This window comes from Myxocyprinus asiaticus, chromosome 39, assembly GCF_019703515.2.
Source record: "Myxocyprinus asiaticus isolate MX2 ecotype Aquarium Trade chromosome 39, UBuf_Myxa_2, whole genome shotgun sequence".
Taxonomy (NCBI): Eukaryota; Metazoa; Chordata; class Actinopteri; order Cypriniformes; family Catostomidae; genus Myxocyprinus; species Myxocyprinus asiaticus.
In genome coordinates, this window is record NC_059382.1 from 39,815,817 (window position 1) to 39,830,982 (window position 15,166).

A 15,166-nucleotide genomic window follows, 5' to 3' on the forward strand; every position below is an offset into this window, starting at 1 on the left:
CGTGAGTGCGCACACCCGGCCCCAATCGTGCTAATCAGCCGAGGAGAGGGATAAAGATGAGCCAGATGTGGCAGTTCGAGAGAGAGAGAACCACATTCAGCTGCCGTGTGTGTGTTTATGTTTGTGTCTTTTTGTTTAAGTTTTCATTATACATTACTTTGATGGTTCGTCCAGTTCCCGCCACCACCTTTCCCATTTTAACCCCCCCGTTACAACTTGGTACTATTAGGAGTGCATTGATATTTGAACACTATGATTGGGCGAAACCAGTGATTGCCAGTATTTATTTTTCAATGGGCCCCACACTTTTTAAAATAATTAAGCCATAAGCAGCACTTATACACTGAAATTAAAGACCAAAAAATACATTTTGAGACACATTTTTCTGGCATATACAGTCATTGGGCCTTTTTCATGAAACAGGAGCAGAACAAATTTGTGTGTATATCATTCATTAACCCATTTTACGTAATTTGTCTCATTGAATTCAGTGGTCCTGAATACATTTCCATACATCTGTAGACATTAGATGAGCCACGCGTATACCAAGCCGTGGGTGGCGAACTAAACGGATTGTTTGATTTCAGGGAACTGTTTCATCCCTAGTGTTTTCACTCACGTACTTGCATAGAGGATGTTGCAGGTGTTAGTGATTTGAACAAATTCCAAAGTATCAAACTTTGTTGTGGAATTCATCCCACACCATTTGCGTAAGGGGCATGAATAATACTTTCATTCATGTGGCTTGTTGAGGAGAGGTGTGCAGTTACTTTTCTAAACAATAATACTTTTATGATAGAGAATATCATTGAGCCAGTAAGCAACAACCTAATAGTAACCACCCAGAACACCCTAGCAACCACCTAGAAACTCAATAGAAACCACACGGGACACCATAGCAACTGCATTCCAGTAACCTGGCAACAATCCACAACACCCAAGCATAATGGCAGTGAGTTTTTTTATCTCCAAAAATGTCGAAATCTAGTTGATGTCTGCAATGGTATGTGCCCAAAGTTATCTAGTACGATTATGTAATAATTTGGTCCATTTCCAGTTTTGTAATGTTTAGCTATTATGTCAGTGTCTGAGGGTGGCAGTGCATACTAGCAGGCTACTAAAAATCAGCTCATAGCGCACAGCCTGAGTGAGTAGTAATCTGTAAGAGAGCTCTCAAATCCGCTGTGGTTAGTATGTCGCTGCAAATCTGAGCCGACGAAGTGAAGACTAATTGAAGGAGATAGTGTATGTGTGTGTGTGTGTGCAGTCATTCAGCTTTCTGCAGTGGCAGGAATATTGTGTACATTGGCCCAGGACAGAGCAGAGGATGCTGAATCCTTCAAACGTGCCTGTGGATAATGCATCAGCTGCAGAAGTAAGTCTCGAATACTGATGATAATGATTTTAAGACTCCAGAGATTTGATTTATGGCTGTTTTACAACACTTATTCCCTGTGATTGTCTGTATTTGATAATCTACACTTAATAGTGATAGTGGTAGCCAAAAAATAAAAAATGTTAATCTTTAGTTGTATGTAATTACCTTATTGGGCAAGTTGTGTCGTATGAAGGCATAGGTAGTTCTCATTCATTTATCAGGTGTAGCTTGCATTGCTGATCATCTCATGAAGTAACTGGTGGATATGGGGGATTATGATTTTAAGGCTCTGATGAATTGATGTGGGGAACTGTTTGCTACAGACCACTTATTCCTAGTGGCTTTTTTGGGTTTGACAATTTAAAGCTGTACATGATGGTGGCAGCCAAAACATAGAAGACTTAAACATTGTAATTTAATATTTTAATTAAAGGTGAAGTAAGTCATTTTAATCAAATATACTTTTTGTCAAATTCCACGAATATCTCTTCACGGTCTGCTAGCTGTCCATTCTGTGTAGTTTTCTTTCATGTATTGCTAGAATTGTCCCATCTAGACTCCGAATTGATGATTGATTTTGTGCTGTGATGCTACAGAGCATTCAACATTGTCTCATGACAACTTCAACTTGGCTCATACAGAAAGGTTTGACTTACAACAGTTGGTCAGCAAAAAGTGTTTCAAATCAATTCAATACAGGCATCACAATTTAGCTAGCCTCCTGTCCAGTACCTAATTTAAGAAAGAAAATATCTTTGAATAAATCTGGTTACTCATTACAGATTTATTTATGCAATACAAATGACCATGTCAATAACCTGTTATACACTTCCCTCGTCTAGTTCCAAACCCAATGTTTTTCTTTCCTCCGTGGTACACAACAGTGATTATTCTTTTAAAATCATTTTTTTTTAGGTTTAGGGTTTGGATTTGGGGTAAGGCTGTATTATTTATTTTTTCATTTTATTATTTAGGGGTTAAAAATCATAATAACATTGTTTGTTAGTTTGTTTGTTTTTTTCTGTGGGAGTAAAAGCATCTCATAATATTATTACGACTTATGAGACTGGATTGGAGCACTTATTTCCTATGGCTTTCTGGGTTTGATTTAATCTGTAGCTGATTGTCCAGTAGACTTTATAGTGCTGTGTTGTGGGTTTTTGATTTTGTCCGTTTATTCTGCCATTGCAATATGAAAAACACAACAGACACTGCCGTCTTGTAATTTTGTCACCTGAACATTGAACAATATCCCATGAATTATTCCATTGGAATACACTTGGAATATCTCATCTCTCTCCTCAAATGCCCACTCACTTGTGTCTCTCTCCTGTTTTCTAATCACTGTGTGGCTCGCACTACACTCACGTGAAACCAGGCTTCACTTGCACGTTTCAGATATGAAGCATATTTAGCACTTACAAAGTGCAGAACGTGAGATTAAAAACATTACATTTTTTTGCCAACCCAAAATTTAGCTTTGGCAGCCACAAAAAAATGTTCAAAAAAGGAAAATCCCTGTTAATTTCTGTTAACTGAGAACTGGGTCTGGTTCAGAACCGGTTCCGTTCTTTAAAAAAATACCAGAATCATATGATCTTCGTGACTTTCATTTCCATTTAACGGTTCTCCTGCTTGCAATTTTCTGCCAATGCGGCTGGAACACTGTTCTGAAATACTCTGACTGTGTTTCCAGCAGCACATCTCTGCAGCAGCGCTGCCCTGTACTGACTCTACAGCGTAAAAACACAGTTCTACCCGTGCATTTGATTCCCGATCAAACGAGTCTCAAGCCGGCACTTTTGAACCTACAGCACAAAACATACGCCACTTCCGGTATAGTTCGATTCCCAAAAGAATGAATGAGCCGGTTCTTTTGAATCTAGAGCCCAAAACATACGCTGCTTCTGTTATAGTCCGGTATAGAAGTAATCTTATACTGATGTGCAAGTTATGAATGTCCAACTCGAAATTAAATAAGAGCTGTTGAAATCTCACAAGCCTGAAATACAAAATTAGTCTACATAACACAGTCTAAACTGTCTCTGGAACTGTTATTGTTTATTTAATGATGACCTGTGTCTCTAAGTCAAGCAGTGCAGTCACTGACTGCTTGTTCATATTACAATGAAAGATTAAAGATACATGAGTTGTGTTGCTCTGTAGAAATCTGAAATGATTTCATTATTTGGTAACAGACTGCAGAGGGTGGTAAATACAATAAGAATTGCATTTCTCATTTCCAAATATTTCTTTGAAAAAAAGGTACTAAAAGAATTACTGGAATCGTTACTGGAACTGTTAAGGAACTGGAATCGTTAAATTCCTTAAGATTCCAAGCCCTAGTCAAAATGATGGAAAGTATTTGAATTATCCATCAGTGTTAAAATTTACTAAAAGACAGAGAATTTTACGTTACAACAGCATCTGATGTAATATGTAAGTAGCATTTTCCATTTTGCGCGGGTAACTTTGATCAGATCCCTATCTGATCACAGCTAAATAATAATAATAATAATAATAATAATTATTATTATTATTATTAATTAATAATAATAATAATAATAATAATAATTCCTTACATTTATATAACGCTTTTCTAGGCACTCAAAGCGCTTTACATAGTATAGGGGGAATCTCCTCAACCACCACCAGAATATCCAGATACTATCTAGATATAATACACATTTTAATGCAAGGTGAATTGGACATCGCTACTTCTCTTATGAACTCCCATGAACGTGCCAAGGAGAGCTGGGGCAAATGTCAAGATTGTAACTGAATAATGACTTCAATTTTGGTCTGTTCATCACAAAAAGCAATTGTAAGACTTTAGAAGACTTTAAGTGTAGTGCATTTGGACCACTTTTATGATACTTTTATGGCACTTTTTTTTCCTCTTTTTTCCTTTTGAAGCTTGGCAGCCCAAGTCCACATTGCCTTATTTTACGTGTGAAAGAGTGGCCAGGATTTTCTTTTCTTGTGTTCGGTAGAAGAAAGTAAGTAATTTGGGTTTGGAAAGACAACGGTCAGTTAATTGACAATTTTATAATTGTTTTCCTTTAGGGGGGAACTATCCCTTTAATGGAGGAAGTAGAGTTTGATGGTCACAAATTCTGACTTCTAACCCTCAAACCATGATCACATCCAATCAGAGGATTTTAAACGTGTTTGATATTGTAAAGTTGACTCTAAAATATATCACATACTTTGTGTGATGCTCCATGACTCGAAGTCAAATATATGTTGAGCAGCCAATAGATCTTGCAGGGCTTCGAAGCTCAAGAAACGGAGATGGCAAACAAGCAACATGATCACACAGGAAGTCTAAATGTTGCTTCCGAATGTTCCAGAACCATGACACTGACAAGCACCATCTCCCATCAGACATTTTTGCATCAACCGCATGGGAGACATGGGTTCTCATCCCATGTTGAAACCAAGAAGTAATTGAGTTCGCATAATCAATGTCAAGAGATTCAGAGCTTCCATTTTCCCTTTAACAATACATGTTTACTCCATTGATGGCAAGGTTTAGGGTTGGTGTTTGGGGGTCGAGATAAAAAGATGAATTCCTCTTACTAAAGCTAAAAACAACTGGCATCACAACTTTTGGCGCCCCGGAAACTGGAGCTCAAATGTGTATTATGTTTAAAAAACACTTCCCCCTTACTGGGGGCAGTGCTGCGAATTTTGAAAAGCACAGACCAAGTTTTGAATTCACTGTGAGATCTATCTGGAACAATCGTTCAAAGTGGAGCTTAACTTTTAGCGCCACCAAGTAACCTCACCTCCAACTCACATTGCAATCTCTGTATTTCCACCCAAGAGCACACCCAAATGCACTTGGCCAGCTTCTTTCACAACTCGGAACACTACCGACACGGCCCCACGAGGGATGTTTTTTTTTTTTTTTTTTTTTTTTAACTGTTCACTAATAAAGTGCTTCAGTGGTGGAAAATAAAATGTTCGGAATTCACCACATCACAGGAGAATATATTTCATGGCCACTTGCAAGGGCTGAATGTTTGAGGGTGACCTCCGTCTGAATTCTCAGGCTAACTGTATAAATAACCCACATGAAATCTCCCAAGATGCACTAGTTAACAAGAAAAACAATACAGCTTCCTGTCAAATCTGGCCCAACACTCCACACAACAAGCCTTTTTAAACAGACTTTGAATAGGCAAAGATACATAACGTGCATCCAAGCCAATTCGAGGTTTGTGGGTCGGTTTAATGTACTCATTATAAACAAATAGTTTGTACATATTGGGATGCCATCATTAATCACATCTGAATGAATGCCAACTGAACATACTGAATGTTTCTCCCTTTTCAAGCTCCCTGTGATTCTTCCAAACAGTGACTTTTAAACCCTTCTCCCTGGGGCAAACTTAAAATAAATACAAAGATTAATTATAACTCTTCATATGCTTCTAGTAATTTTTAATGTAAGGCTGTGATTTAATGTCTTGCATTGCATGAAGTGGCATTCTCCTGGTCTTTTCTTTAAATTCAACATGAAACAATCGATTTTACACAATATATAGCATTTGCAAGTGAAACAGGATATACAACTAGAAAAAATGCAGGATGGGACGTGACTGGATGATAAAAAGTGAGCTGAATGCAAGTTTGCAGTGGATTCTGGAGGATTCTGATACACTTCCGGCACTCACTTTTAAGAAGGCATTTTGACCGGTATGTGGAGGCTGAAGATCATGTTCATCCTCCAGCACGTATCACCCTTCAGCACGTATTCCAGTCATTGTTTTCCCATTTTGTTATGTTGCAGCCTTATGCTAAAATGCTTTAAATTCTTTTTTTCACATCAATCTACTTTCCATGCCTCAATGACAAAGCAAAAACCAGATTTTTGAAAACTTAGAAAATGTATTAAAGAGAAAAAACTGAATTATCACACTGACACAAGTATTCAGACCCTTAACTCAGTACTTAGTTGAAGCACCTTTAGATTACAGCCACAAGTCTTTTTGGGTATGATGCGACAAGCTTTGCACACCTGGATTTGGGGAAAGCTCTGTCAGGTTGGATGGGGACTGTCAGTGGATAGCCATTTTCAGGTCTCTCCAGAGATGTTTGATTGGGTTCAAGTCTGGGCTCTGGCTGGGCCACTCAAGGACATTCACAGAGTTGCCTCTCTTGTGTTGTCTTGACTGTGTGCTTAGGGTCATTGTCCTGTTGGAAGGTGAACCTTCGGCCCAGTCTGAGGTCCTGAGCGCTCTGGACCAGGTTTTCATTAAGGATATCTCTGAATTTTGCTGTGTTCAGCTTTCATTCAACCCTGACCAGTCCCCCAGTCCCTGCCGCTGAAAAACACCCCCACAGCATGTTGCTACCACCACCAGGCTTCACTGTTGGGATGGTATTGCGCAGGTAATGAGCGATGCCTGGTTTCCTTCAGAAACTGGAATTGGAGGCCAAACAGTTTATTAGACCAGAGAATCTTGTTCCTCACAGTCTGAGAGTCCTTTAGGTGCTTTTTTTTTTTTTTTTTTTTTGCAAATTCCAAGCTGGCTTTCATGTGTCTTGCACTGTGGAGAGGCTTCCGTCTGGCCACTCTGCCATAAAGTTCAGATCGGTGGAGTTTTGCAGTGATGGTTGACCTTCCGCAAGTTTCTCCAATCTCCACACATGATCTCTGGAGCTCAACCAGAGTGACCATTGGGTTCTTGGTCACCTCTCTTACCAAGACCCTTCTCCCCTGATTGCTCAATTTAGCCAGGCGTCCAGCTCTAGGAAGAGACCTGGTTGTTCCAAACTTCTTCCATTTAAGAATTATGGAGGCCTCTGTGATCTTGGGAACCATCAATGCAGACAAAATGTTTTTGTAACCTTCCCCAGATCTGTGCCTTGACATAATCCTGTCTCTGAGCTCTGCAGGCAGTCCCTTTGACCTCATGGATTGGTTTTTGCTCTGATATGCATTTTCAGCTGTGAGACCTTATATAGACAGGTGTGTGCCTTTCCAAATCATGTCCAATCAATTGACTTTGCCACAGGTGGACTCCAATAAATGTGTAGAAACATCTCAAAGATGATCCAGAGGAATGAGATGCACCTGAGCTAAATTTCAATTGTCATAACAAAGGATCTGAATACTTATGTCAATGTGATATTTCAGTTTTTTCTTTTTAATACATTTTAATAAATTTGCAAAGTTATGAAAAATCTGGTTTTTGATTTGTCATTATGGTGTATAGCATGTAGATTTATGTGAATTTTTTTTCTTTTACATTTTAGCATAAGGTTGCAACAACAACAAAAAAACAAGGTCTGAATACTTTATGAATGCACTATATATTCATTCATATATATAAACAGTATCTATCTATCTAGATATATATATATATATATATATATACAGGTGCATCTCAATAAATTAGAATGTCGTGGAAAAGTTCATTTATTTCAGTAATACAACTCAAATTGTGAAACTCGTGTATTAAATAAATTCAATGCACACAGACTGAAGTAGTTTAAGTCTTTGGTTCTTTTAATTGTGATGATTTTGGCTCACATTTAACAAAAACCCACCAATTCACTATCTCAACAAATTAGAATATGGTGACATGCCAATCAGCTAATCAACTCAAAACATCTGCAAAGGTTTCCTGAGCCTTCAAAATGGTCTCTCAGTTTGGTTCACTAGGTTACACAATCATGGGGAAGACTGCTGATCTGACAATTGTCCAGAAGACAATCATTGACACCCTTCACAAGGAGGGTAAGCCACAAACATTCATTGCCAAAGAAGCTGGCTGTTCACAGAGTGCTGTATCCAAGCATGTTAACAGAAAGTTGAGTGGAAGGAAAAAGTGTGGAAGAAAAAGATGCACAACCAGCCGAGAGAACCGCAGCCTTATGAGGATTGTCAAGCAAAATCGATTCAAGAATTTGGGTGAACTTCACAAGGAATGGACTGAGGCTGGGGTCAAGGCATCAAGAGCCACCACACACAGACATGTCAAGGAATTTGGCTACAGTTGTCGTATTCCTCTTGTTAAGCCACTCCTGAACCACAGACAACGTCAGAGGCGTCTTACCTGGGCTAAGGAGAAGAAGAACTGGACTGTTGCCCTCTTTTCAGATGAGAGCAAGTTTTGTATTTCATTTGGAAACCAAGGTCCTAGAGTCTGGAGGAAGGGTGGAGAAGCTCATAGCCCAAGTTGCTTGAAGTCCAGTGTTAAGTTTCCACAGTCTGTGATGATTTGGGGTGCAATGTCATCTGCTGGTGTTGGTCCATTGTGTTTTTTGAAAACCAAAGTCACTGCACCCGTTTACCAAGAAATTTTGGAGCACTTCATGCTTCCTTCTGCTGACCAGCTTTTTAAAAAGATGCTGATTTCATTTCCCAGCAGGATTTGGCACCTGCCCACACTGCCAAAAGCACCAAAAGTTGGTTAAATACCATGGTGTTGGTGTGCTTGACTGGCCAGCAAACTCACCAGACCTGAACCCCATAGAGAATCTATGGGGTATTGTCAAGAGGAAAATGAGAAACAAGAGACCAAAAAATGCAGATGAGCTGAAGGCCACTGTCAAAGAAACCTGGGCTTCCATACCACCTCAGCAGTGCCACAAACTGATCACCTCCATGCCACGCTGAATTGAGGCAGTAATTAAAGCAAAAAGGAGCCCCTACCAAGTATTGAGTACATATACAGTAAATGAACATACTTTCCAGAAGGCCAACAATTCACTAAAAATGTTTTTTTTTATTGGTCTTATGATGTATTCTAATTTTTTGAGATAATGAATTGGTGGGTTTTTGTTAAATGTGAGCCAAAATCATCACAATTAAAAGAACCAAAGACTTAAACTACTTCAGTCTGTGTGCATTGAATTTATTTAATACACGAGTTTCACAATTTGAGTTGAATTACTGAAATAAATGAACTTTTCCACAACATTCTAATTTATTGAGATGCACCTGTGTGTGTGTGTGTGTGTGTGTGTGTGTGTGTGTGTGTGTGTGTGTGTGTGTGTGTGTGTGTGTGTGTGTGTGTGTGTGTGTATATATATATATATATATATATATATATACACACATACATACATACACACACACACACACATACTACTGATCAAAAGTTTTGAAACACTTGACTGAAATGTTTCTCATGATCTTAAAAATCTTTTGATCTGAAGGCGTATGCTTAAATGTTTGAAATTAGTTTTGTAGACAAAAATATAATTGTGCCACCATATTAATTTATTTCATTATAAAACTAAAATTTTATAAAATAAAATTAAAAAAAACTTTTTGAAATTGATGACTTGGACCAAATAATAAAGAAAATCAGCCAATAAGTGCCCAACATAGATGGGAACTCCTTCAATACTGTTTAAAAAGCATCCCAGGGTGATACCTCAAGAAGTTGGTTGAGAAAATGTCAAGAGTACATGTCTGCAAATTCTAGGCAAAGTGTGACTACTTTGAAGATGCTAAAATATAACACAGTTTTGATTTATTTTGGATTTTGTTTAGTCACAACATAATTCCCATAGTTACATTTGTTATTCCACAGTTTTTATGACTTTAATATTATTTTAAAATGTGAAAAAAAAAAAAAAAAAAAATTATATTAAAGAATGAGTAAGTGTTTAAAAACTTTTGACCGGTAGTGTGTATGTGTGTGTTTCCCCTCTTTATCATGACTATGCAAAACACTGAATTACCATCCATCCTCACTCACTACCAAGGACTTTGTTGACTTTGAGAACTAAATTGTCTCAATCCCATCAGCCTTCATAACCATTCTATTCAAAACCCATCAAACAACAGAAAAAAAAAAAAAAAACTTAAGTTGTTTTGATTGTTACGTTATGAATGCAGTTCTGCATAAATAATGCATCGGACCTCCCAAAAATAACTTGTTAGCATTTAAATTCTCTAGTGGAAAGAAAAAGAGTTGTCAACACTTAAAACGCTTGTAAATGATCTGCACTTGCTTAAAGTCAAACATTAAGCAAAATTGTCCTCCTCTAAAATGTTATTTTAGTGCTCTGCTGCCCTTGATTATAGCTGCAGAATTACTTACAAATTATCGGCCCATTTTCTCTTGAAATGTACATACGCAATTAGACTACATAAAACAGTCCTGATGTTGTTCTACTTGAAAAACAAATATATATTTACACACTTCAGTCACACTTTAAATTATCTGAATGGCAACCGTCGCAGGTTTTGCAAAAAAAGCACCTCTCACGTTTTCTTCAGAAATTGACAAATGTAGCTTTTAAATGCATTTACTTACTTTGAGGGCTCTTTGAATGCTTGATCTCTGTAAATCTTCAGTGTTATGTTTGGCTTTAGTGCTATAAGGTTATTTTCGGTTGACTGGTCAATAGAGGAGATGCCTCTTAAACAAAAACATCAATGTGTTAATCTGAGTTGATCAGACCAAGTTCTGTGGAGGTCTGATGTGTGTTACATGATTGGCAGAGGATCGTACCATTGAAGAGAAAGTCTGTGTTAGTTCATGTGATGTGTTGATGCTGTGTGTTTGACAGGGATGAGCGTTCCTCAGGAGGTATTGCATTTGCCAGAGAAAGAAAAAAACGTCTTTTCTAGAACATTTGTTTGCCATCTTCACTCAAAACATTAATGTTCACTATCGTCAGTTTTACTCAATCCTCTCATGTTCATATTACCAGGGAACTTAAATTACTTGAGTTGATTCAACTAAAAAAGTGTCTTGTCAGCTTTACTTAATCCATTTGTGTTGGGACAACATCATTGTTTTTTTTTTTTTTCGTTAACTGAAACTGGGCAGAGGGTTTCAATTTCCAAGATGCTTTGCATGGGGCTTGATAGGGAGAGTAAATGTTAAAATTAAGTGTTATTTTATGTGTCACTGTGCAAGATGAACATAAAGGGCGAGACTTGTTAGTATTTCATGTTTTATGCTGAGATTTAGAATTTCTGTTATGTTGCACAGGGTTATGTTCACCATCATGGTGAAGAGTGGAGCTGGAAACGACACCGAACTGTAATTTATGCACTTGTAAGCTTGGGTGAATCTAACAAAAATATGTCCAGGTGTTTCACCCCAAAATCAATAGAAAAAGATATAATTAGGAATTACATTTTGCACAAAAATTTATAAATAATACAAATAAAATAAAGCAAAAAATTAAATAATTGAAGCCTTTTTTAGGGCCATTACTTTTTTTTTGCATTGTCATGAAAATATCATACACGGTTCATATTTTTATATAGTTATATTAATAGTAATAGTAATTAGTCATCGTAAAATAGTAATTAATAGTAGTAAAAATAGGCTTCATTTTCCTTTAAATTCTAGTTCTAGCTCTACCATTAGTTAATTAAATGGTGCAAGCACAGAGAGCATTGATTTAAAAAGTCAGTATAGATATATTGTAAATGCTCAAGCTAATGAACTCAGGTCGTGCCTTCTTTTAACCTCTAATTATCCAGCAGTGGCACCGCTGGTTTGGAAATGTCACTCAGTGGTTGGCCCTACAGAAGGTTAGATGCCCTGTTGGTTCCTCAAATGTCCTTTTAAATGCTGTTTATATCTGTGGACTGTAATATCTGATTGTCATCACTTATGTAGTTTGGCAAGGCTGTACCCAAGAAAAGTGGTTCCAGCGGTGACTGTATATAAAGACTTAAATGTACTTTTACATTAATGACTTTGACTGTTTAAACTGTTTGTTCTGTGAAGAGATGTCACAATCCAACCATAAATGCACGAGATTCACAAACATTAGCGTTATTTGCCTGACACAATTACAGTTGCACTATTGCTGTCTGTGGAAAGCTGGCAGTAAATTCAAGTTTATTTCAAAGGGATGTTTGTGTTTTTTCTAGTGATCATGGTTTGGGATTTGTTTTACTTCATGTGTTGTAACCGTTAGTAATGATATCTAGAGAGCTGAATGGCTGATGGCAGAGATATGTAATCAATGACAGCAAAAATATCTAAGAAGCAAAAAATAAAATACAAATAAAAAGCGAATTTATCCAATCCATTTGTATTATCTACTGACAGAGGAACTAACAATTCTGTTTCTAGTCTTAAATTTTTACCGCTTGTCTTTCAGGCATTGTTAAGGCATGTTTCCATGCTTCAGGTGCAATTGCCCCATGCAAACTAAGAGTACTTAAAAGGGATGTTTGTACATTTGTAGTGACTATGGCTGCAGTAATTTGAACCAGTCAAATAATTATTTTCTCACCTTGTGTAGTGGTCGATCAATATGGGTTTTTTCCAACATCACACAGGAAGTGTTTCCAAATGTTGCGGTAGCCTAGGATCGGCAACAGTATGCCAACTCATTGACGTGCAACATTCCCCACCGGACATTTTTGCATCTGTTTCAGTGTGTTTACCTTCCCACATGGCTCGATTATATGATGGCAGTGCATTGAGTCGGCAGCTTGAGTGGCCTGGTTTCATATCCATCAAACCAGGAAGTAATCACGTTCACTTAATTAGTGATGAACATGATTCAGAGGTTGCACTTCCCCCCCTAACATTTCATTTTTACTCCACTGACGGTTAGTTTTAGGTTTGGTTTGGGGGATAGAGTTCATAAAATAATAATTTCTCTTCATTGTATTACAGCCTGTACAGCTGAAATGAACTCGCTTCACAACTAGCTTTTGGCGACCTCTCCTGGACATGAATGGAGCTCACACTTGCCGATACGCCCTACAGCACTTCCCGCTTTGGCCACTGGGGGCAGTGTTATAAATTTCGGTAATCATATACCGATTTTTGCTAAAGAAAAGTCGACCTACTCTTTCTGATTTTACTGTGAGATCAGGCCGATGGCCGACATAATGCCGAGATATGTAATGCAGTTCAATGATTGCAAAAATTCCTGCCATGAAACTCAAAAAAACATTTTGGAACTGAAACATGGGAGAATTACAACTGTTAATCAGTCAAGTGGACATGTATGAAGGTAAATCAGTAGCAGAGCTTGCATATTTGAATTTTAGAACTTATACAATAAATATTTGTACTTGTAAGTTGAAATTTACACTCACAGCACCGATGTGAAAACTTGTTGAATGTTGCAATCTGCACTCACACAATAATTCAGAGTTGTAGACAAATAGTCACAAATGTGTGAAATGACATTCACATTAATACAACTACAGACACAAACTTGTATTACACATTTACTTTTGTAATTTAATTCACTTTCGCAGTACAACCACAAATCGGCACATACTCTCAAATCTGACACTGCAACTTCAAATCTTCCTGCCTTGACTTTTGCAACTACTTTTGTGAAAAACCTGTAGCAAAACTCACTTGTGCAGTTGCGAGAGAGCAGACCAGTGTTTGGTGGGGGAGGGGGCAATTAAGTCATTTTATTGGTTGATGTCTAGTCAATGAAATGGGACATTTTTGTACTTGATGATGTCACTCCACAGCACCAGCCTGCGCCTTTTAAAAGTGGAGCCGTTCATCACGATGGAGGGATCTAACAATCCGAGGCTAAGTTTTTAATTATTAATTAAATAGTATTCAAATTTTATTTGTAAAACTCTGACACTTATCAATACGTTTTCCTTCACTGATATACTAACTTAATATTATTGATGAAAATTGATGAATAAAGTGTTTGAAATCTTTAATCGAAATGTAATGACTTGCTCCGCCTCTTCCACCTTTCACTCCACCTGTTACCATTCTGGTATCTAACAGCCACTTTTCAGTCAAATCAATCCCATTTCATAAAATCAAATCTTATTTGTTTCTGTTTTCCTGTTTCACTCAGAAATACGTCACATAACTGCGATTAAAGTCAGTTGCGAATGGTCCGATGGTGTCATGGCGCAATCATTGAAGATTGTTAATTTAACCTTGATATTTGTTGGAAATTTTGTCTAAGGTGGGTAAGGGACCATCTGAAAAGTACACATTGTGCTAAAAAGTAGGGTAATGTTAGGGTTAGGGTTACCCTGGTTTCCACTAGACCAGAAGCTGTCTCTGAGATTGCCCATGCAACACAATATCAGTAGCTCCACAGTAAAATGTAAAGCAATGCAATTCATTCAGACACAAGCAGCTATGGGAAATGCATCATACTACAAAAAGTTTGATTAAAAGTATGCAAAGATGCAAATCGTACATCATTCACTTCCGGTATTTAGGATGCATTATTACTTGCGAAGAACTCAGTTTCGGATAAAACGAGGCTCATCTTTCTGCTTTTACACCCTCCAGAACACTGGCCTCATATACTTCTATTTTAAGTGCATTACTGTTAAAACATCGTGTTTGTTTTTACAAACTGTGGGATAAATTGAAATTATAGTCTGTGGTAAAAGACATTAGGTTACCCTGAACAGGATGACCCAGGATAAGATCAGCTTTTACCGTGCTCCAAGACAACGCAAGTTGTATTAACGGCAGTGGGGTCATTGAGTTTAATGGATTACAGCTTCACACTTGCAGCAGTGGATCAAACTTGAGGGATTTTACAGCCGGGTCAACATTCTCTGTCGAGCATCTAGAAATAACCACCGCGGACACTATGTTGTCTAATATTCTCTAAAGTCGATGCTCTGCTGTAATAGAACGTCTATAGAAGGACTTAAGAAAGTGATGCTGACTGTTCAGTTTAAATTAAATGAAAAGAGAAATGTACATTTTTCCATATGTTGACAGATTTAACCCCAAACTTGAGCTAAACACACTGTTAATGTAGTCTATCTGTGTTCTGTTGTCATGTCATACATGACGATGAGTTCTAAAATAAGCATGTCATGTTTTG

General features: G+C 37.6%; 1 protein-coding gene across 1 annotated transcript in view; it reads left to right on the forward strand.

Moving 5' to 3' along the window:
• The first annotated feature begins 1,222 nt into the window (after nt 1-1,222).
• The window catches only part of LOC127429801 (septin-4), an 80,148-nt gene continuing 66,204 nt past the window's right edge, over nt 1,223-15,166 (forward strand). Inside the window, exon 1 of the mRNA XM_051679027.1 lies at nt 1,223-1,375. Coding sequence (XP_051534987.1) covers nt 1,328-1,375 — 48 coding nt within the window. The 5' untranslated portion in view covers nt 1,223-1,327. The remainder of the gene's footprint in view (nt 1,376-15,166) is intronic.